The following is a 24,910-nucleotide window of genomic DNA, read 5'->3' as shown; positions in this document are numbered from 1 at the left end:
CTCAGATTCCTGTGTGAAGAGGTAGCAGAGAAGCAGCGCTGAGTAGTGAGCTCTTGGTCCACAGCATGAGTAAAGCTGAGTGTCTTTGGGCAGTAGCCTGGCTCACTAATGTGGGGTACCCTTAGGGCATCTATCAGTGCTAAAGGAACTTTGCAACACTTGCCTTAGCAGAATTTTGTAACGCTTGCCTTAGCAGGGCAAGAGTGACTGTGTGACTGTGACAGAGAGGGGTGTACCTGTCAGCATGGCTAAGAAGCAAGGCAGTAGAAAGAATTGTATCCTTAATGTTTCTGATCCTGAAATGTAACCTGTTAACTTCCCTAGTAAGACCTTATAATTGTATTGTCTGGAAATGGTGTATGGCCATTGAAACATGATCAAACCCTGCAGAGAAGGTTTGTTGGTATTAGAATAGGGTAAAGGAAGTTGGAGGGTGAGGCATGCCTGACCTCTATTTTGTGGGAACTGGCCTTAGGCTATCGATGCTGATTGTTCTCCTTCCCCTGGTGAACTCACAGAGGTCAGACATGTTCACTGGCTACACATAAACCCTTAACGTTTTGCTTACATCCTGCCTGCTATACTCATCTCTGTTGTGTTTGCCCCTCTCTCTAATCCAATGGCTTTTTACACTCTCCCTCATCTATACAGTCCTGTCCTATGGACAGTGTTCCCTAAGTCTTCAGAATTTCCTTCAACCATTTACTCTTAGGGTAAAAATCTCTTTAGACACCTGGAAGAGTTAGAAAACCAGATTTCATGTTTCATTAGATATTCTTAACACATAATTTTAAAAGCCCCTGTTTTAATCAAGAATATATCCACGTGGGTGGTCTAACTGCATCAAAGAGAGAAGGGCTCTTTGGAAAACAATTTTCTCTCTCTTTTTTTCCCTTGTGAATGTTTATTTTATATGGCAGCTGTTTTCTTCAGGAGTGGATAGAGAGCCCCCTTTCTCTGTTATTTCACAAAAAGAATCTTGAACTCCAAATAAAACATTAAAATTGGTAAAGACAATAAAGACAGAAAATTTCAGTCCCCAGACAAATGGCTCTACTAATGTTCCTTTAACCAGAAAGGCCGGTGCTCTTGTACCACAAATACTTCTGGTTCTGCGTGTTCTGAATTGACCACTTCCCAGGAGAAAGGAAAATAAGCCGAGCAAGCCTGATTCCCCAACAGCAATGCAGCTTTACCATTATTTAGCCCCTGCTCCCCGTTTTTTCCTCACTGCTTTTGACTCAAAAATGATAAACTCAGAACAAGGAGCAATACAAGTAAAACTGCTAGAGTCAATTTTCAGGGATTTTTTTTTATCCTTTCTGAAACAAACAAAGTTTAAGAATTTTAAAAACCTCATGTGTTAAAGTTTAAAAAATAAAATTCATGCTATCATGTATGAATTGTATCTAAATACTTCACCTCTCATTTTCAAAGGAACGATTGCTGATAAAGTCTTTATAAATGTTTACCATGATACTTAATAGCCTAAAAATAAAATGAAAGAAAAATGCATTCAAATAGCAAAATATGAGAGTTTATATGTTAACTCCATAAAGCTGAGTATGAACATATATATGATTTGAAACAAAATTTATTGCTGCAATAAAACAAAATTTCAAATTTTCAAATCTCTCAAACTGACACTGTCCTCAGAACTGATTTAAATTCATGTAGCTCACAGGATTTACAAAGCAATTTACTGAGAAAACAGAAAAGTTTCACCACTATAACAAAGACATTACCTGAGGGAGGGCACCGTAATTCCATATGTAACCCTTGTGTGGGAAGATATTCGCCACATAGCGCAGCCTGCCCCCCTTCACATCCTGTTTAATGGGATTCATGGGCTCCTTGGTGGCAATCTAAGAAGATCACATGGGGGGAAAGGGAGAAGAATGAGAAATAATTAATCCCACAGTCAAATCGTATTTTTAGAAATCTGTTATTTTCAGACTAAATACTCCTATTCCAACATACTGATCAAAAGTGCTTAAAATAAACTAAGACAGCTCTTATTAGTAATTTATGCAATCTATTTAAGAAACCCTGGCTGGAAGAGTGACATCAGATAATATATTTAGGTACTCCATTATTTCTAATATAAATAATAGAATGATTGAAATGGCAAGATTATTGTAAAAACTCAGGGTGTTTTTTTAAGCCATCATATTTAAGATGAAAAAGTTAACTCAGAGACTGTCACAAAGTAATTTCATTTCAGTTATTTTCCCATCAAACATATACATTAACATTCAACAGGAAAAAATGTACATAGTGCAAAGTAAACAAAGAAAAAAACAGAAGTCATTATTTCTTTTATTTTTAAATTTTCTTTCTTTTTTAATCATTTTATTGGGGGCTCATACAACTTTTATCACAATCCATACATACATCCATTGTGTCAAGCACATTTGTACATTTGTTTCCATCATCCTGAAAACATTTGCTCTTTACTTGAGCCCTTGGTATCAGCTCCTCATTTTCCCCTTCCTCCCTGCTGCCCCCTCCCTCATGAACCCTTGATAATGTATAAATTAATATTATTTTGTCATATGCTATACCATCGATGTCTCCCTTCACCCACTTTTCTGTTGTGCATCCCCGAGGGAGGGGGTTACATGCAGATCCTTGCAATCGGTTCCCCCTTTCCACCCTATCCACCCTCCACCTTCCAGGTATTGCCACTCATACCACTGGTCCTGAAGGGATCACGTGCCCTGGTTTCCCTGTGTTTCAAGTTCCTATCTGTACCAGTGCATATCCTTTGGTCTAGCCAGATTTGTGTAAGGGAGAATTGGGATCATGATAGTGGGGGTGTGGGGAGGAAGCATTTAGGAACTAGAGGAAAGTTGTATGTTTTATCGGTGCTACACTGTACCTTGACTGGCTTGTCTCCTCCCTGTGCCCTTCTGTAAGGTTGCCTACAGATGGGTCTTGGGTCCCCAATCTGTACTCCTCCCTCATTCACAATGATTTGATTTTTTGTTCTTTGATGCCTGATACCTGATTCCCGCCACACCTTGTGCTCACACAGGCTGGTGTGTTTCTTCCATGTGGGCTTTGTTGCTTCTGAGCTAGATGGCCGCTTGTTCACCTTCAAGCCTTTAAGACCCCAGACACTCTATCTTTTGATAGCCGGGCACCATCAGCTTTCCTCACCATGTTTCGTTAAATACCCATTTGTCCAGAAGCCATTACTTCAATGAAGAGTTAATACTTAAATGAGGCAGAATTTCACAGAACCCCACATTTCATACCTAAGTGATGCAGACTGTAGAGCATTATATTGGAAGCAAGACTAGAAGAAGAATATGATATCATTTTCAAAATTCTACCAGGACCTGATGAAATGATTGGCAAATCTCCAAAAAACAAAATTCTGAAAAACACACATCTATAAAACATTCCCTTAAAAAATGTTTGAAATAATACTATTATCACATCCAAAGTAGGAGAGAGGCTTATCTAACTAAATAAACTGAGTTCCACAAGTCAGTGTTTGCTCAGAACTGAGCATGCTTACCTCACAGAAGATGGAACAATAAAATGTGGAAAAGCAAAGGGGAAGTTTTGACAATGTTAATGCTGTGAAAAAGATTTAAAAGACAAAACAATCACATGAAAAAGCTCATCAAGGGAGCAGCAGATGCTCTTAGATTGTGATCATAAATCCAGAGTTGCCCCAAACTGCTTTCCTTCCTGGCAGCGTAACGTCTTGAGGAGAATGAAGTCCTCAGAAACTGCCACTGCCACCCCTGCCACATGAATATTCTTCCGTTGGGGCTGAGAACTAAGCCCATCTCAGACTCCAGCACGCTGAGTCTGAATACCCTCTCCCCGCCCCAAGAAAGGCGAGTAGAGGAAAATTCAATTAAAATTAGCATAATAAACCAGAACAGCTACAAAGGGAAAAACTCTGAAAGTGCATATGCAACGAACACTATTTTTCTTTTTGAAATTAAAAGAAAGTACATTCAGAAGTACGTTTTTATTTTCATTGTAGCTTGTCGATCATCTCAAATGCCAAACCACTTCAAACAAAGAAACAACGTTTTAATGCCATTATTACAGCATGATTCAGTATTAAAGGATATAGCTGACAGCATACCTCCATTTTAGCATTTGTCCATCGAGGCACTTCCACAACCATATTAAACACATTCTGCAATTAAAAAAGAGAGAGATCAAAATGTAAGCCTATCCCTTTATTTTTCCACTTCTTTACCAGAAGACTTTAACCCTTGTCCCACCCCCCAGGCCCCAAAATGATTGTAACCTACATCTGTGTCTTGAATTTCCCCTATACATTAAGGGCTATGTTGTCTACAGCACAGCAGAACTAAAGCGACAGGACTACAGGACCACCACCTCACATCGTTTGAAGTTCATACAGTTCTGGAAATACCTCTGCCGTGTAGTGACGGAACTAGAATAGCACCTGGCCACTTGTTTACTTTTAAAACTGAGAAGGCATGAGAGACTTTATACTTTATGCATCATTTAAGTATTCCATCTTATTTTTTCTAACTTATAAAATGGTATTATAATCTCTGTCCTCTTCTTTACTTAGGCTATTAAGAAGACCAATCACAACACTGAAATGAAACTGTACACAAAATTATGAAGCAAAATATTTTGAAAATGGTAAGCTAACACTCAAGTCTAAGTTATTATTCTGATGTAATGTAAAAATAAGTATAGGAACAGGCAGTTATTAAAGATTTATAACATATACAGAGAGACAATAGAGAATTAGGCCAACACTTACCTACACTTAGCTTATCTATCTAATGATCTATTAAGTTCTAAAATGTTCCAAAAGGACTAATGCTTCTTCTTCTTTTTTTAATCATTTTATTGGAGGCTTGTACAGCTCTTATCACAATCCATCCATCCATTCATCTAGTATCAAGCACATTTGTACGTTTGTTGCCATCATCATTCTCAAAATATTTGCTTTCTACTTGAGTCCTTGATATTAACTCATCTTTTTCCCTCTCCCCCCTTCCTCACAAACCCTTGATAATTTGTAAATTATTTTTTCATGTCTTACACTGACCAATGTCTCCCTTCACCCACTTTTCTGTTGTCTGTCCCCTAGGGAGGGAGTTATATGTAGATCATTGTGCTCGGTTTGCCCTCTCTCTCCCCACCTTCCCCTTACCCTCTGGGTCTCACTACTTTCATTATTGGTCCTGAGGGATTTATCTCTCCTGGATTCCCTGTGTTTCCAGCTCTTATCTGTACCCATGCACATGCTCTGGTCTTCCTGGATTTGTAAAGTAGAATTGGGATCATGATAGTGGGGGGGAGGAAGAAGCACTAAAGAACAAGAGGAAAGTTGTATGTTTCATTGGTACTATACTGCACCCTGACTAGCTCTTTTCTTCCTTGCGACCCTATATAAAGGAATTTTACTTCTATTGACTCTACTAAAACACTAAAGCATACATTTCACTTTATAATTCATTTTCATTTTATTTAAGTTCCTCTCCCCACCCCCAATCTGTTCTCAGAATTCTCTACTTTTATTTGAAATTATTAGCTACAATACGTCTTTTTTTTAAACAACTTTATTGGGAGCTAATACAGGTATCATATCATTCCACAGCTCAATCACATCAAGCAGTATTGTACAATTGCTATCATAATCAGCTTCAAAACAGTCTTACCCTTTTGAACTCCTTGATATCAGCTTCCTTAAGTTTCATTTAATAACATTCAAAATAAACCAAAAATCTAGTTTTTCACTACATATCATTTGAGGAAGAATAGCTTAATATAGTTAATCCTGTTATACATCAAAATTATAAGGCTTGGTCAACTGAAAGAATAGAAATTTTACATTTACATCTAAATTTATATTTATAAAGCTCCAACTTCCACATGCATATTTGAATTAAACTGGTCTGAAGTGTAGTCAGGTCAGTGATTATTTTTCAATGCCAAGGAAGAACTGATGCATTTTAATTATTATATTGGTGAAGAACATTAAAAGGACCATGGATTTCTAGATGAAGAAATATATTCATCTTAGAGGAAGTACAGCCAGAAGGCTCTGTAGAAGTAAGGATGGTGAGACTGATCACATACTCTGGACACGTTGTAAGGAGAGGCCAGTCCCTAGACAAGGATGTCACACTTGGTAAGGTAAAGGTCATCAAAAAAGCGGAAGACCTTTAATGAGATGGATGAACACAATGACCACAGCAATGGGTTCCCATATAACAGCAAATATGGGTTCCCATATAACAGCAGTATGCATTAGACCTGGCAATGCATCGCTCTGTTAGTTTAAAACCAAACTCATTGTGAGCCTGAACCAACTCAACGGCATCTAACAACAACAGATCATTATATATAATATAATTCAATGCACTGCTACATGATATTGAGTGGTTTTTTTAGTGAAACATAGAATGAATGCTATTCATTCAAACAATGCCATTCACAAATTTAAATACAAATATAGCCACAAAAGTAATCCTAGTTTTAATTCGGTTTTTCTAAGTAAGATTCATGGTTACAAATGGCATGAGAGAGAGAAATCAACAACTGAGAATGAATTCTCAGCAAATGTTCTTTAGACTGATACTTCATATCCTATATTAAGCAACCTTACTGATGGTCCTGATGTTATGTTTCATTTTCTATGCTGGTCCATGAGGCATCTCCATAACTGTTTAAACATATTTGAAGCAGATATTAAAAAAGAAAAGGCTAAATAAGTGACAGATGTTCACATAATTTGTTCATCCTTCAGAGCCTGGCAGAGAGAGAACAAATGCATGTGGACGAATCCTTACAATTGTTGGGTAGGACGGCACATACCAAACCCACGCACAGGGTCTTGACTGAGGCCCACACAGAAGAGCTGAGGTTTGGATTCAGCCTGAAATCCACACACTGCAGAGGCTCCCTGGCCCTTATATTTGCTCCTCATCACCAAGAGTTATTCCCAGGCTGTGTTTTTGTGTGTTTTTTTGTCTCTCCAACACAGCCTGTAGTTTTAAAAAGCTAATGTTAGTATGCTTTTCCTAGGGTTAGTGCGGATTATAAACCATCAATGGGCAGCTGAAGTTCATTAAGAGAAAAAAAATGGCACAAGGAGACACAAATCAAGTCAGAAAGTTGTGAATGAGTCAGAGGATTTACTTCTTTGATGTTTGCTTGGTTTTTGTTTCCATTTTCCCCTAAAATCTTTGTTTCCAAAATCAGAAAGAAAGGAGTGTTAACATATCTAAAATAGCACTTGGTAAGTTGTACATCCTTTAGGAAAGGAGAAGGTCAAGTCTGTATTTTTTTTCTCTCCAACCTTTAAAAATTAAAACAAAACACTGCCAGGTCCTCATACATCCTCCTGTGCTCTAAGAATGAAATGTTACCTTAGCTGCCTGGGCTCAGAATATTTTTTCCCCTTTTTTGGATTGAAACAACTGTTTGGGGGCAAGCATACAAATTCACCCCCAAAAAACTCTCAAACTTACTGCCATCAAGCTGTTTCTGATTCACAAGGTCCTTAGGAACCAATAAAGCTTTAAGCACCCGAGTGTCTGTTCACCTAATATCTGTTTTCAAACCTCAGTGTGCTTCGGATGTCCCTGGTGCACTGGTTGAAAATATAGAGTCTGATTTAGTAAATCTTGGATGGCGCCAATATATCCGACTAATTTAACGAGCCACCAAGACTTCAGTGTAGATGGTTGGAGGGCCATTTTGACAAGCTCTGGTGTAAGAAAATACAAGATGGCTGGCAGGCAATTATTTTAAAAGGGAACCAAACAGCTCCCCACAGCAATGTTTACGATTGGATCTAAACACTGGACTCACAAGTTCAGGCAGGCTAGAGAACAGAGGGAGGAAAAGCTGGGGAGACGGGAGACGGGAGGCAGGTGGCAGGAAAGCTGCTGGCCTCAGCAGGAACAACAGCACTGACAGCAAGACAAGGATGACAGACTTCAATCAAATGTGCTGGTCCTAAGTAAGGACCACCAAAGGTTTGATGGTCACAAGAAATATATATTTAGAATATATTTATTTGAGCATACAGATGATAAAACTAAAGGACTTTTGTCCCAGAAAGCTATAATAGCCTTTGACCATCTTCACTGTTATAAAAAACACAAGATAAAGTGACAACATTTCATAAAGTATATTTCTTTTAGACCACCTACCACGAGAAGTAACTAGCTACTAAAATCTGGGTACATGTCCTAATTCTCTCAGGTTTTTTCACTTATAAAATAAAATGATAATATCTTCTCCAGATGCCTCACAGAAATGCTAAGCAGAAGGGGAAAAATCAGAATGCACATGAGAGGTTTGGAGAGTGGAGACACACACTTTGAAAGCACTTTATAGATGTACAACTACTAGGAAGATTTTTTAAGAGATAATATAAAAGTGATCCACAAAAATAAGAACCTTTAGTTATACCTCATTTTCATCATTTCGTGCTTTCTTTGTAGGAATGCCATTTTCCTATAAAAGAAAAAAATTATCTTTACGATTATAATATTTCATGAAAGAACAGAATTGCACAGCATAGCAACAAAACATGCCTACAGCATAGACGTTCAACGACAGAGACTGCCCAGAAATCTGACTCAACAGAGTCTACCAGATGTCCAGTTAGTCTTGGCCTCTATATTCTCGCCCCCTAGGAATGGAACATCAAAGGGTTTCATAAGATAAATGATCAGAAAAGCTAATTTTCTTTCATCCCCCCCCCCCTAGTTTTCATAAAACAAGTGAGCTCTCTGTTCAGAATTTAAGAGAAGACGGGAAGTTTCCAGTAATTGAGCTTAAAACAGTCATTTCATTATTGAAATGAAACTCTAGGGAGCATGACTAACAAGACGTGAAAGTACTTGGCTGCACCTCATGCCTTTGAATTCTACTGAGGTGTGAGTACTGCGCCTCTATCAAGCACTTTTGCTGGTTTTAAATTAAAACAGATGATGCTACGGCTTGGAGGGAAAATGATGCCATTCATAAATGCTGACACTGATATACAACTTCCACCTACCAAAACAGGTATAATGAAGGAAACAAAAAACCTACAAAACAATGATTATTCTAAAGCAAGCCTAAACTATTACTTTTGTTCCTAAAATGCCACACCCCACAGCACCAAAGCATAACAGTTCTAACACTTCTCATTACAGAGAACGAGGAAAACTTTTTTCAACACCACTGTGTGTACCAATCCCCACATCACCAGCATCTACTCTTAAAATTGGTTGTAACTGTATAATCCTGCTATACTTTGTGCTGTTTTACCCTCAACTGTGCTGGCCTAACTTGAAACCTCTTATTTCCCCAAGCCCAATGTCTTTAGGAAGAATGCTAGCTATACTCTCTGAGGTGTTCTAAATCCATCCTTTGTTCCACCTCTATGGCTACCTCCTACATGATTCTCAAGCAAACAGGTTTTTAAAAATTACCAAAGACTCTGAGTGGCACAAATTAAAGTGCTAGAACAGGTTATCAAAAGCTGGCAGTTTAAAGGAAAGATCTAGGAACCAGAGCTATGGATAGAAGTATAAACAAAGGTAAGTCCATATGTAAATACATTAAATCATAAAAATAGAGATACTAACATATATACATATATTTATATGACAATACATTGAGGTAGTGGAAGGACTTAGGGCCTCTGCTTAAGTCCTCCCTCAATGCAAGACCACTTTGTTCTAACAACCTGGAATTCTGTGATGCTCACCATCCTGGCATGATCAGGGAAGACAAAATGGGTGCACAAGCAAATGTGATAAAGAAAGATGATGGCACCCGGCTATTAAAAGATATAGCATCTGGGATCTTAAAGGCTTGAAGTTAAACAAGCAGCCATCTAGCAGAGAAGCAACAAGCCCACACAGAAGAAGCACACTGCTTGTGCAATAATGACCTGTTGACAGGATCGGGTAACAGGCATTAGAAGACCACAAGCAAACAAACAAACAAAAACATTGTTAAAAACAAGGGGGGGGGGTTATAGAAGAGACCCAATACCTACCTGTGGACAATGGGACACCCCCCCCACAGAAAGGTCACAAGGAAGGGATGAGTCAACCAAGGTACAGTGTAGCACCAGTGAAACACACAATATTCATCTGGTTCCTTGAAGCTTACTCACCCCCCACTGTCAGGACACCAATCCTGCCTTTTACTGTGGGCTTGGTCAAGTATGTACACAGGTACCAATAAGAGCTCAGGAAACACAGAATCCAGATCAGATAAGCCCCTTAGAAACAGAAATGGGAGTCTCGATACCAGGAGGGAAGGGGGGAGGGGGAACCAATCATAATGATCGACATAAAATCAACTAGCCCCTTCCCCACCCCGGGGGACAAACAACAGAAGTCAATGGGGGAAAGGGGACAGTAGTTTGTGTAAGACATTAAAATAATAATATCTTATAATTTATTGAGGGGTCACGAGGATGGCAGTGGGGAGGAGGGGATAAGAGGAACTAATACCAGGGTTCCAAATAGAAAGTAAATGCTTAGAAAATAATGATGGCAACATAGGTACAAATATGCTTGATACAATTGCTGTTTGGATTGCTATAAGAGCCGTAAGCGTCCCGGATAAAATTTTCTTTTAATAATAATAATAATAACAACAATAATAATAATAATAAAAGTTAGTGGTTCAAACTCGTCCTGAGGACCCCTGAGGACAGACTGGGTAACCTTCATCTACAAGGTCACAGCCTTGAAAGTCTCGGGGCAGTTCTACTCTGCACGTGTGGGTTGCCACGGTGAGGAGTCCATTCAGTGGCAACTTGCAAAAACATTATTGATGTGAGGTACCTATATTTTGTCATAGCATGCCTCTACACGAAACAGAACCCACCAGTCATTCTTTATTCTGCATTGTCCTTCTCTATTTTAATAGGAAGGAGCCTTGGTGGCATAGTGGATTACACATTTGTCTGTTTATCACAAGGTACGCAGTTCAAAACCACCAGCCACTATACGGGAGAAAGGCCAGGCTCTCTCCTCCTGTAAAGAGTTACCTTCTCAGAAAACCACAGGGGCAGTTCTAGTTTGTCCTATAGAGTTTCCATGAGTTGGAACTGACTTGATAGCAGTAAGGTGTTTGCTTTGTTTTGTTTTTTAACCCACTAGTCATTCTGCAGAAGAAAGTTGACGTTGTAAAGATTCACAGCTTCAGAAACCCTATGGAGCGCTTCTGTTCGATCCACAGGGTCGCTATCAGTTGAAATTGACTGGATGAGAATGAGTTTGATTTTTTTAAGTTATTTTTATAGCATTTGCTATTCTCTGATTATTTATTATCTCCTCCAACTGAAGGGGAACTATGTCTGAATTACTCCTACAACCTATTGACTAACATAGTATCTGGCTCCTGATAATGATGTAGTAATTACTTATCAAACAAATAAATGCATAAGTAAATGATTGTGTTTTTGGTGAAAAGAAAGCACTATTGGGGAGTTGTGAGATATATAGATTTGATAGATCACTACCAAACAGTAGCAATGTATACACACACACCAAAAAAAAAAAAAACAACAACCCCTAGAGATGCTCATACTAAGGAGACACACAACAAACTAACGGGATCGTTTTTGCCTTCTTTGGCATCTTTCTGTCATCAGATTCCCTCGGCTCTGTAGTTTACCACGCAAAAGCAATGAACTTGGAGGCATCACACAACAGCAGCCTGGAGCACTAGCTCTGGGGTAAAGCGTATCTGAGCTTATATCCCACCTTCGCAGATGACTGGCTTTGGACTCTGGGCAAGACTATTAACCTCTTTAGTAAAATATGGATGAGGCTAATAGCCCCAGGAGGCGAGATATGCATGCCAGCTCTGAGCACAGTACCTACCAAGTGCAAGGACTCAAGAAATCTTCACTATTATTCTCCCTGTTGCCATTATCATGGACTGGGCTGGAAGCAGCACAAATCCTACTTCCCAGGTGAGTCATACCAGGAAGGTCAAATCACCCTTGTAGCTAAAGCAGTTTCCTCACTTTTTCACTGGCTGCTCTCCCTTCAAAGAGCTTTCCAAACCTCTCAAACACCAAAGCCCACAAGCCAGCCTCGTTTACAAAAGGACATCACAAAGAACTACAAAATCATAAAAACATTTATGAAACAAAAAAATTAAAATACGGCGCTACTGTTTCTCGACATATGCCTTCTAGATGGATGCACTTCTGAAGGTGGTGAGTCCCTGCCTGGCCTCGCCCTGGTTCAGTGGGCAGCGCTCTGTGAGCTGTTCGGAGTCGGAACCAGGTGGGCCCACCACACCACACACAAGCCACCACCTTTCTCTGAGGAACTCTGCGCTCTGGTCTAAACCATACCAGACGGCAGTGTTCACATCCTCAAGGGACTCCAACTGCGTTCCTCTTCAATGGTCTTTGAAATTTGGAAACAAAAGGAAATTGGAAGGGGCAACATGAGAGGCATAGTGTGGAGGGGTACGCTTTCCCAGTGAAATTCTTACAGGACAGCTCTTGCTATAATCAATGAATAAAGGGCTGCATTACTGTCAGGGAAAGGAATTCCTTGGCACAATTTTCCTGGGCTTTTACTCAACAAAGTAGTTTTTTTGGTTTTCTTTAAATGCCTTCGTAATACGACACTGTAATCATCCTACATCCTTTGGGAAAATCTAGCAAGTTATCCTTTGGGAATCCCAACAACCAATCACTATAAGCTTCTGAGCTGACCTTCTATGTCTTGAATTAACTGGTCCAGCTGCTGTTGCGGCCAGGTGGTGTCAAGTCAGTTCTGACTCTTAGCGACCCTGTGCACAACGCAAATAAGCACTCGTGCTCCTGCGCCATCTTCACTGTTGTTCTTGTTTGAGCCCTCTGCTGCTGCCATCGTGTCCATACACCTTGCTGTGGGTCTTCTTTGTCACTGCCCCTCTATTCAGCATGATGTCCTTTTCCCAGAAACTGATCTTTCCTACGACCTGTCTGAAGGAAGTGAGATGAAGTCTCCCCATGCCTGCTTCTGGCTGTTCTTCTTTCAAGGCAAGTCGCTTTGTTCTTTGGGCAATTTCAGATTACTGCCGACAGTACTTGCCAGCCCCACAATTCAAATGCCTTAATTCTGACCCAGCAGATCCCCTTAAAGTCAGTTCTGATTGGACTGTTTCTTTTTAAAAGATACCCTAATACAAGTATATTACTGAGAGAACTTGTCTGTTCACACGGGCTGGTGTGCTTCTTCCAAATGGGCTTTGTTGCTTCCCTGCTAGCTGGCTGCTTGTTTGACTTCAAGCCTTTAAAAGATCACAGACACTATATCTTTTAATATCTGGACACAATCAGCTTTCTTTACCACTTTTGCTTATGCATCCAAATTGACATCAGCAATCATGTCAGGAAGGTGAGCATCACAGAATGCCAGGTTATTAGAACAAAGTGTTCTTGCATTGAGGGAGTACTTGAGTAGAGGCCCAATGCCCATCTACTACATTAATACTCACTAATTAAATATATGAACATAGACCTATATCCCCATCATTATATATTAATATATTTATATCTGTGCATGCCTTTATTTATACCTCTACAAATGTCTTTTGCCTCCTAGTTCTTTCCTCTATTTCTTTTTACTTTCCTCCTGTTCCACTATCGTGTTAGACCTTCATTCAGTTCTCAGTAGTACTTTCTCTCAGCTACACTGACTGCACTTGATCAAACTCCACTAGGCATTCTTCACCCTCCTCGGCATTGATTCTAGCTCTCTTATTGTTCCCTTGTCCCTCGGTTGTAGGGTCCCCGTCCCTTTCTCCCACCTCTCCTCTCCCCTGTCCCTCTGGGAACTGTTGGCCCTGTTATTTTCTCCTCAGGATTGTTTAACCTGCCTATCTTATATGGATAGAAATAAGAAAAAGAGGAAAAAAAGCCTATAAATATTTCCAAGCCTGTCTGCTGACCTTTATGAATGTTTCCAATGGGGTCTGGTGAAGTGACAAGCCTTCCCAATGATTCCAAAGTCTATTTTTGGGATTCCTTGGGGACTTTATGCTTTGTTCCACTTGCTGCTCTGTTGAGTTCCCTTCATGTTTCACTCCTGTGTGTGTGTGTGTGTGTGTGTGTGTGTGTGTCGGGTGTGTGAGACTGGGCACAATTCACACACTGTGTCTCCAGGGCTGTGCCCGGTAGCGCTGTGAGTCAGTGAGGGGGTGTCATGTCTCGGCGTGGTGGGGCTGGTCCTGTGGTCCTCTCTGTGCATTGGCTGCTCTGAGCAGGAATGTCGTCCTCAAGGCTTGGTGGGCCAGGATGTGGTCCACTCACTCGCTCACTCTCTCTTTCCCTCACAGTTGGTTCCCGCAGGGTCTGGGCAGATCCGCCAGCCAGGCAGTAACTCTTTACAGGAGCAGAAAGTCATTGCCTTTCTCCCTCACGGTGGCTGGTTGGTTCGAAACTGCTGACCTTGTGGTTATCAGTGCAACACAAAATCCACTCTACATAGTGACTAATAAACAGATATTAATTTGCAAATGTCAACTGTTATTAAAAATAAGCCTCTTGTTAATCTCCTAAATTCTTACCCTTTATTTTCTAAAAATATTCTAATAGTTGAAGGCCAATAACACTCCTCTCTCCCCAAGTCTTCCTACACCTTTCCTTATCCAGACTGTCATTCATGAACTACTCTGTATAACCCCTGTCATAACCTCTTTTAGCCACTTGGTTTCCCTTCATGACTTCCAATCACCTTTTTTCTTATCAAGACACTAGCCCAAAGCATCTGAGGAAGGCAAAGGATCGGGCAGTGTTTTGCTCTGTTGTGTACAGGGTCGCTGTGCATCAGAACCAATGCAATGACATCTAACAACCACCTCAAACACTGTATGGTGATACTGAAAGTGTGTCATTTGATCCCCCAAATAAATCAAGACAATACCTCTGTGGAGTCCACATTCAGAGGAATATCATGAAAGGGGGAAATGTAGTGTCCAGCTACATTCTCTGCAAAAAAAATAAAGAGAGAGAAAGGCGTTAAAAGAATAAGCTACATCTCCCTGATACAATCGCTTAAAACAAAATGGGTGCATAAACAAATGTGGTAAAGAAAAGCGATGGTGCCTGGCTAATAAAAGATAGAGTGTCTGGGGTCTTAATAGCTTGAAGTTATTAAACAAGCAGCCATCTAGCAGAGAAGCAACAAAGCACAAATGGAACAAGCACACCAACCCGTGTGATCATGAGGTGTTGACGGGATCAGGTATCAGCCATCAGAAGACCCAAAGCCCATCTGTCGACATTTGGACAGCCCCTTGCAGGAGGATCACAAGGAAGAGACAAGCCAGCCATGGTGCAGTACAGCACCAATGAAACACACAACATTCTTCTAGTTCTTGAATGCTTTCCCCCATCCCCCAATATCATGACCCCAGTTCTATCTTACAAATCTGGCTAGACCAGAGAATGTACACTGGTATAGATAAGAGCTCAGGACACATAGAATCCAGGACAGACAAACCCCTCAGGACCAATAATGAGAGTAGTGATACCATGACCATGATGGTAGGAGAAAGGTGGGAAGAGAAGGGGCAAAAGGAGGAAGCAATTGCAATGATGGGTGTACACCACCACCCCACCCCGCCCCCCGGAGGAACGAACAACAGAAATGTGAGTCAAGGGAGACAAGCCAGCCAGGGTACAGTATAGCACTGAGGAAATAACCAACATTCCTCTAGTTTTTTAATGCTTCCTCCCCACCACTACTATGACCTCAGCTCTACCTTACAAATCTGGCTAGACCAGAGAACGTACATTGGTACAGATAAGAGTTCTCGACACATGGCATCCAGGACAGATAAATCCCTCAGGAATTGTACTGGGAGTAGCAACATCATGAGAATACAGGGAGGTGTGGGGAAGTGGGAGAAAGAGGGAACAGATCACAATGATGGATCTATTGGCCCCCCTCCCAGTGGGGATGAATAACAGAAATGTGCATGAAAGGAGACAGTGGATGGTGTAAAATAAGAAAATAACAATAATTGATCTAGGATTCTTGAAGTGGGAGGGGGGAAGGAAGTGAAAAAGAGGCGCTGATACCAAGGATTCAAGTAGTAAGAAAATGTTTTGAAAATGATGGCAACATATGTACAGTGTGCTTGATTCAATTGATTTATGGATTGTTATAAGATCTGTAAGAGTTCCCAATGTTTAATAAAAATATGCTATACATTAAAAATTAAGTTAAAAAAGAATTATACTGTTCTTTAGAAAAATAATATCTATACACATTCAAAATTTTACATATTTCTTTCAAAGCAACCTTTACTCCCAATTTGAAGGAAATCCTAACTCAACTTTTAAGACTTGCTCCAATCTCACAACCAAAGAGAAATGTACACCAAGTAAGCTGTATTTAGTAAGCACTGGGGTCATTTTACTTATACCTATGGTTTAAACTGCCCAAAGCAAAAAAAAATCTAACAGACTAAAAACCAAAAAGTAAATAAACTCACTTTTGAAAAGAGATCACTAAGAAAATTAGATTAAAATAGTTATCTATTTCCCTAGGAGAAAGCTAAGTACAAAACTTCCATTATCCACCTACTTGAAGAATGATCGGGGCAAGAGGAGGCTCCAGTCAATGAAAAGATAAAGAAATACATGATCTGCTTTCATTCAAAAGTAATCCAAGAAACCAAACCCACTGCCATCAAGTCAATTCCAACTCACAACAGCCTTACGTAGGGTTTCCAAGACTAAATATTTACAGGATTAGATAGTCTCATTTTCCCCCATGGTGTGTGGCTGGTGGGTTTGAACTCCTGAGCTTGCTGTTAACCTTGAGCTTAGCAGTCCAGTGCATACCAGACAAAGCCACCTGGACCCCTTTTGACTTAATAGTAGGATGCTAATATTAACGTGCTGGTTGTCAGAGTCTAGGAATAGAGGGAGAGACCCGAAAAGAGAGAACACAGGGACTTCTTTTGGTGGGATGGACCTATACTGGACTTTGAATGTAGTAGTGCTTACACACATCTAGATACATTTGTCAAAACTTTGAACTATTCACACACACACACACACACAATTTACAGTGAATTACACAGTATGTAAATTTAATAAGAATAGAGTCTGAAGGAAAAAAACCTACAAAATTAAAAACTATGCAGTAATATATAAACAGAAACTTATTACACATATCTGTCAAAATCTGAGATTGTTCTCTTTCTGCTTTAAGACAAAAAGAATGAGAAAATCAGAAACTGCGAATACCTATGGACATGGAGGGTTTCATCTTTCTCCAAGGAGCAGTTGGTGAGTCTGGACTTCTGACATTGCAGTCAGCATTCCAATGCCACCTCACTTTACATATACCAAATCCACTGCCATCAAGCCAATGAGAATCACAAAGGGTTCCAAAGCTGTGTTATCTTTATGGGAACATTCACTGCTATGGAGTTGATGCTGACGCACAGCGACCTTGTGGAACAGGACAGAACTGCCCATTTGAGTTTCCGAGACAGTAACTCTGAACAGGAGTAGAAAGCCCTCTTCCACCCATGGAATGGCTGGTCATTGTACCCTGCTGACCTTACAGTTAGCAGCCCAACGTGCAATGACTAGGCCACCAGGGAGCACACAGCCTCCTTATTCTCCCATGCGGCAGCTGGTGGGGTTAAGTTGCATGACAAAAATGTCCCCAAATTTACAAACACCCCACATTTATAAAGTTTCAAAATGAGTATTACTCACGTATTTGGGGCAAAGGAAAACAAAGATGATTGAATTTAACTTAGTGTCTTTGGCCGAGCTGACTAGAGAAATGAACCCAGTGGCAATCACATACGTATAAGAGAGAGCTATCGATCAGGAAGGAACTACATACCAAGAAAGTATTCCAGCACGGTCCAACTCAAGTTCCTAAGTCTGAGACTGTCCAACGTCTCCCTTCACCACCTCTTCAGTTGTCTGTCCCCAGGGAAGAGGTTATAAGTAGATCCTTATAATTGGTTCCTCACCTTCCCCCCACCCTCCCAGTATTACCATTCTCACCACTGGTCCTGAAGTGTTCATCTGTCCTGGATTCCCATTTTTCCAGTTCCCACCTGTACATTCTCTGGTCTAGCCGGATTTGTAAGGTAGAATCGGGATCATGATAGTGGGGGGTGGGGTGGGGGAGGAAGCATTTAGGAACTAGAGGAAAGTTGTATGTTTCATAATTGCTACACTGCACCCTGACTGGCTCATCTCCTCCCTGCGACCCTTCTGATAGAGGATCTCCAGTTGTCTACAGATTGGCTTTGGGTCCCACTCCGCACTGCCCGTCATTGACAAAGATGAATTTTTTGTTCTTTGATGCCTAATACCTGATCACATTGATACCTCGTGATCACACGGGCTGGTGTGTTTCTTCCATGTGGACTTTGTTGCTTCTGAGCTAGATGGCCACTTGTTTATCTTTAAGTCTTTAAGACCCTAGACCCTATGTCTTTTGATAGCTGGGTTCCATCAGCTTTCTTCACCACATTTGCTTATGCATCCACTTTGTCTTCAGCAATCGTATCGGGAAGGTGGGCATCATGGAATTCCAGTTTAATAGCATAATATTCTTGCACTGAAGGAGTACTTGAGTAGAGGCCCAATGTCCATCTGCTACCTTAATACTAGACCTATAAATATATGCACATAGATCTATGTCCCCATCCTCATATATAAATATGTTTATATATGTACATGCCTGTATTTAGACCTCTATAAATGCCTTTTGTGTGCTACCTCTTCCTCTATTTCCTTTTACTTTCCTCTTGTCCCACTATCAAGTTCAGCCTTCATTTGGGTTTCAGTAATTCCTCTTGGTTACATTACCCTTGATCACACCCTACCAGGCCTCCTACACCTTCCTCACCACCAATTTGGATCACTTGTTGTTACCCTGTCCCTGGGTTTGTTAACGCCACTTACTCCCCCCCCCCACCTTCCCCTCTCCCATATATGCCCTCCCCCAAACCTTTGGTTCTATTGTTTTCTCCTCCAGATTGTGGATCCTGTCTATCTTATCTAAACAGACCTGCAGAGGTAATAATAGGCACAAAAACAAGAGAGAGCAAAACAAAGCAACAAAAGAAAACAAGCCAATGACAAACAAAGAAAATCCTGTAGATAGTTCAAGGGCTGTTTGTTGACCTTTAGGAGTGTTTCCCCATCTAGTCTGATGGGGTGCCACTCCCTGACACAAACGTCTATTTTTGGTATTCCCTAGGGACTTCATTGCTCTGATCCCCTTGCTGTTCTGTTGCATGCCCTTAGTGTTTTACCTTGGTGTGGTGGGGTCAGATAGGGCACAATCCCAATACTGTGTCTTCAGTGTTGTCCCCCATAATGCTATGGGTCAGTGAGGGACGCTGTGTCTCGTAGTGGCGCCAGCCATATATTCCTCTCTGTGCATTGGCTGCTCTGAGTGGGGATATCATCCTCAAGGCTTGATGGGCTAGGTATGTGCTCCACTCTCTCTTCCTCCCCCTTCATTTGCTCCTGTGTGCTCTGATCAGACATGTCCCTTTCCCTGAACTGTAGCTTCAGTGCTGTCCTCTGAAGTAAATTCTTCTGCGGGGAGAGAGGGCTGTCCATGCAGTTGGGTTTGGGGCTCAGCCCCTCAGACCTCTCTACTGATTCATGCTTCATGCCAGTAAGTTGCATTCACATCTTGGAGCACCAGGTTGAAGTTTGGTCCCTCTTTCCCTGTGGAGCATAGCTTTATAATTAAACACTAAGGTAAGGCCAGGATATATGCTTAAATTGTTTTTTTAATTTCCATTTTAGAAGGTAAATATAATATAAATTTGTGCCTGGTTTATATTAACTTATTGAGATAACCATTACAAGCCATTTGAGTTGTAAATTATTTATTAAAAAATATATTATAGAATAAAAATGATGCTTAGAAAAATATGACCTCATAGCTCAACTAAGGTTAATACTTTTATGAGTAATATAATTTCATAGAAACAATGAATGCAGAGGTCAAGGGCCTACATTGTAATAATTATTGATCTTAATAAAGTTACCCAATTTCTCTGAAGCTTAATTTCCCCAGTTTCTTTAATTAAGCAATATATAGTTATAGAATATTTAATATGTAAAAGGAAATATAATAGATCAGTATTTCCCAAATTTGGCAATAGTGCACCCTGGGGAGTGATGGGATGATTCAGGGGTAGGGGTGGGCTGTAAAAGTAAATACCTATACTTTATTCAGAATTATGGACTATAATACCAAATGTTTTCATTGTTGGGGAAGAGAATGAGTGGGTTTTTTTTCCTCAAAAGGGGGTGGTAGGTCAAATAATTTGGGGCACCTATATCTAGAAGCAAAAGAGGAAGCCAGTCGTTTATGTCCATAACCCAGTGAGGGCTGAGAAACTTGTTGAGAAGATAGGCAAGTACTGCTGCCCCCTCTACCACTCATTCCTAATCTTCTCCTTCTTCCTCAATTATCATTGCTGTCATCCTCTGCCCATGAGTATCAACATAAGTGTCCCCAGCCCATTTGCATAGCAAGTCATGTATCTTTGCATAAGTAAAGGATATGAGAACTCATTAAAACTGGTCTAGGGCCAGTGCTATTAGTATTCTAACAGATGAATAAAGAAATTTAGTGACAGCATCCTATTTGGCCAAGAACGAACAAACTTGCCTGAGGATAAAAATTACTTAGGGCTACTTTCTTAAAAAAAAAAAAAAAAAGGTGTGTGTGTGTGTGTGTGTGTGTGTGTGTGTGTGTGTGTGTGTGTGTCCTTGAGATTCTGATTTACTAGGTATAGGCTGCAAGCCCAGTCATCTGTATTTTAATAAGCTCTGCAACTTTTTTCTTAGAGAAATTTTAGAAATATGGTAATAGGAAAAGCATAGAAAATCCAATGTGATTATAGAATATTTTATCAGCCTTGAAGTGCAAAAATAGAAATGCAGAAGAAAAAAAATGGGAAAGAGGAAAAGGTGGTTCAAAAAGTTAGTAGGAAGTCAAGAAATACGATGTGTTTGATGTGAAAAGAAATACAGGTGCAACATGTTAAAACTAACCAATAGCAAATTTTAGGGGAAATTTGGGGATCAAATGAACTAAATTCTTATTTGTCAGAACCGGAATCAGTAAGTATTATGGCTTGAATTGTGTCCCCACAAAAGATCTGTTACTGCCTCACCTCCAGTGACCTTATTTGGAAACCTGGCTTTTGCAGATATAACAAAGTTAAGAAGTCATTCAAACGGGCTTCTCCTGTGCATCTTCTGCTTTTTCTGTGCTTCTAGTTATCTTCCTTGCATTGTTAGTCATAATCACATCTACAAATTATACCACTGTTGGACAAACTCCCTCAGAACGAATAAAATCCTCTCTTTATCCCCCAAGCTCCTCCTGCTGTCTCTGCACTGGATGGTCCTTAGGTATCCTAACACTCTGCTTCTTTACTCGCCAGGTTAGATCTCTTTCTTGGATCCCATGCATTTATCCTTGTTGGGTTTAGTTAGCTACCTTGCAAGAGAATACCCTAACGTGTGCTCTGTAAGACATGTGAAGTCTATTTCTAAATACTTGAATCTCTGAAATACCTTCAATTATTGATACACTAGATCACGAATTAGCTAATACAAGAATTAGAGGGGGGAAATTATTTTTTCTCAAAATTTGTAAAGTTCTTACATCATACTCATTGAGCATTCATTGTTGCAGATGAGATATTCAGTATCAATTTCATTTACACTGAATCAAAGGTGACTTGTTTATTGCTGTAGGATTTTTTTAATCACTTTTCTTATCACAATCCCTACATACATTGTGTCAAGCACATATGTACATTTGTTGTCATCATCATTCTCAAAACATTTGCCTTCTACTTGAGCCCTTAATATTGGCTGCTTACTTTTCCCGCCCCCTCCCCTTACCCCTCCTTCATGAACCCTTCATAATTCATAAATTATTATTATTTTGTCATATGTTACACTGTCTGATGGCTCCCCCTACCCTTTTCTCTGCTGTACAGCCCCCAGAAAGGAGGCTATACGTAGATTCTTGAAGTCGGTTCTCCCTTTCGACCCCCACATTCTCTCCACGCTCCAGGCATTGCCACTATCACCACTGGTCCTGAAGGGGTCATCTGTCCTGGGTTCCCTGTGTTTCCAGTTGCTATCTGTACCAATGTACATCCTCTGATCTAGCCAGATTTGTAAGGTAGAATTTGAAAAATGATGGGGGTAGCATTTAAGAACTAGAGGAAAGTTATATTTTTCATCGTTACTACACTGCACCCTGGCTCATCTCCTCCCCACAACCCTTCAGTAAGTGGGTGTCCAGTTGCCTACGGATGGGTTTTTAGTATCCACTCTGCACTCACCCAAATTTACAATGAAATGATTTTCTGTTCTTTAATGCTTGATACTTGATCCCTTCGACAGTTTGTGGTCACACAGGCTGGTGTGCTTCTTCCATGTGGGCCTTGTTGCTTCTGAGCTAGATGGCCACTTGTTTAGCTTCAAGCCTTTAAAGACCCCAGACGCTATATCTTTTAATAGCTGGGGTTTCTTCACATTTGCTTACACACACATTTTTCTTCAGCAATCATGTCAGGAAGGTGTGCATCCTGGAATGGCAATTTAATAAAACAACGTGTTCTTGCATTGAGTAAGTGCTTGAGTGGAGACCAAATGTCCATCTGCTGCCTTAATACTAAACCTATAAATATATGCACATAGATGTTTCCCCACACTCTTATATAAATATATTTACATATGTGCATTCCAGTGTTTAGACCTCTATAAATACCTTGTCACCTAGTTCTTTCCTCTATTTCCTTTTACTTTCCTCTTGTCCCACTATCATGCTCAGCCTTCATTTGGGTTTCAGTAATTTCTCTCAGTTACCTTGCCCTTGCTGAATCCCTACCAGGCCTTTTACATCCTCCTTGCTACTGATTTTGGATCACTTATTGCTCCCCTATCCCTGGGTTGGTCAGCACCACCTCCATACCCCCAATCCTCCCTCTCCTGTGTCCCCTCGGAACCATTGGTCCCATTGTTTTCTCCTCCAGACTATTCATCTAGTCTATCTGATCTCGATAGATCTGTAGAGATAATAATATGCACCAAAAATCAAGCCATAGCAAGATAGACGATGAGTGAGAACACAGTGATGACAACAAAAAGGAAACCAATTACCCATAGAAGAATAAATTAATTAAAAGAAAAAATTTTTTAAGAAAGAAAAACCTGTAAATAGATCAAGGTCTGGTTTTTGATCTCTAGGTGAGCCCTTCAGTCAGGTCCAGTGGGGTACCTTGCTTTGGCCCCAGAGTCTGTCCTTTGTACTCCCCTCAGGGGCTCCCTGCTCTGCTCCCACGGTTGCTCTGCCGCTCGCTTTTAGTGGTTTGCCTCAGTGTCAGAGGGTCAGTCTGGGCCAGTCCCGACACTGAGTCTCCAGTATTGCCCCCCTAGGGCCCAGGGCCATCAAGGGATGGCGTGTCTCATATGGGATCAGCCATATTGTCCACTCTGTGCATTGGCTGTTCAGAGCGGGGATATTGTCCTCCAGGCCTAGTGTTGGACGAATGAGCTAATATCGGACCTATGGACTTGATCTGGACTAGGCTGAGATGTTTTCTCAATATATAATTGCTGATTGATATAAAGGTCTTTCTTACACATATATGAGTGTCCCTGGATTTTTTTCCCTAGTCAACCCAGTCTAACACAACTTGGATCTTGCCTTTCTTGCAAGTCTCTTCTACTATTTTTTTTGATAATTTCCTCTCTACTTTCTTTGTTCTTACATTTGGAATTTATATGACTTGGGCTTTCTAGACTGAACCTCCATGTCCTTTTTTAACTTTTTAAAAAATCTTATCCCTTTTACATTTTTAAATAGTTTTATTAGGATATAATACACATATCATAAAATTTAGTAGTTTAGCCATAGTAGGAAGAGTTGTAGAACCATCAACGGAAATATTTTTTTTTGTATTTGCTATTACATCACAATTTTCCCCAGCTCCCCTTGCCATCAGGAGAAAGATGGGACTTTCTACTCTTATAAAGAATTAAGAGTTTGGGACTCTCACAGAGGCAGTTCTACCCTATTCTGAAAGGTAACTACAACTTGGCATCTATTCGATAAGAATGAGTTCCTTCCCATGCCCCTAGGTAATTATTAATCCTGTTAGTCTCTATAGTATACATATCCATAGATTTGTCTATCCTGCATTACATATACCGAGAACCATACAAAATAAGGAGTCTTGGTGGCATAGTGGTTATGCTTTGGGCTGCTAACCACAAGGTCAGCAGTTCAAAATCACCAGCCAGCTCCTCAGGAGAAAGAATAGGCTGTCTACTCCTGTAAAGAGTTATAGTCTCAGATACGCCCAGGGGCAATTCTACCTCATCTTATAGGGTCACTAAGAGTCAGAATTGACTGACTGGCAGAGAGCACACAAAACATAAAACAAACAAATACAACAATGACAAAACAAAACAGAAAAATCTTAATTGAAAAAAACTATTTGCATCTCTAAACTATGGTCAGAAGGGATTCACCAGAAGCTTAATCCATGTGGTGACCCTGCAAAATGGATTCGGGGTTTCCACTGTCATCCATAGCTTTCTGCAAGCCAGGTGTTTAGAATTTAAGCTCTGATCTTTCCTTCCTCCCAATTTGGATTTTATTATTTACAATCCTTAGATCACATAGACTAGTTTGCTCTTTTAACGTAGACTTAGTTGACATCTCACTTAGATAACTGCTTGTTTTAAGCCTTTAACGCCCCAGATGCTATTCTTTCTGATAGCTGGGCACCATCTATTTCTCTGACGATACTTTGATGTAGCACCCATATCTTTAGTAATCTCTTCATGAGGTGAGTCTGGCCCTTGAGGTAGGCCACACCACAA

At 40.4% G+C, this 24,910-nt stretch overlaps 1 protein-coding gene across 2 annotated transcripts in view; it reads right to left on the bottom strand.

Moving 5' to 3' along the window:
* PPA2 (inorganic pyrophosphatase 2) overlaps positions 1-24,910 on the bottom strand; it is a 134,834-nt gene that overhangs the window by 89,810 nt on the left and 20,114 nt on the right. Inside the window, exons 2-5 of one of the 2 annotated variants that reach the window (XM_075544858.1) lie at positions 14,910-14,974; positions 8,440-8,484; positions 4,112-4,165; positions 1,746-1,865 (exon numbers count right to left, since the gene is read on the bottom strand). In XM_075544858.1, coding sequence (XP_075400973.1) covers positions 1,746-1,865; positions 4,112-4,165; positions 8,440-8,484; positions 14,910-14,974 — 284 coding nt within the window. The remainder of the gene's footprint in view (positions 1-1,745; positions 1,866-4,111; positions 4,166-8,439; positions 8,485-14,909; positions 14,975-24,910) is intronic. The other variant, XM_075544859.1, reaches the window with a different exon arrangement.

This window comes from Tenrec ecaudatus, chromosome 3 (genome assembly GCF_050624435.1).
Source record: "Tenrec ecaudatus isolate mTenEca1 chromosome 3, mTenEca1.hap1, whole genome shotgun sequence".
NCBI classification, from domain to species: Eukaryota; Metazoa; Chordata; class Mammalia; order Afrosoricida; family Tenrecidae; genus Tenrec; species Tenrec ecaudatus.
Note: the sequence above shows the minus strand (reverse complement) of the source record. Positions and strands in the feature narration are given on the sequence as shown.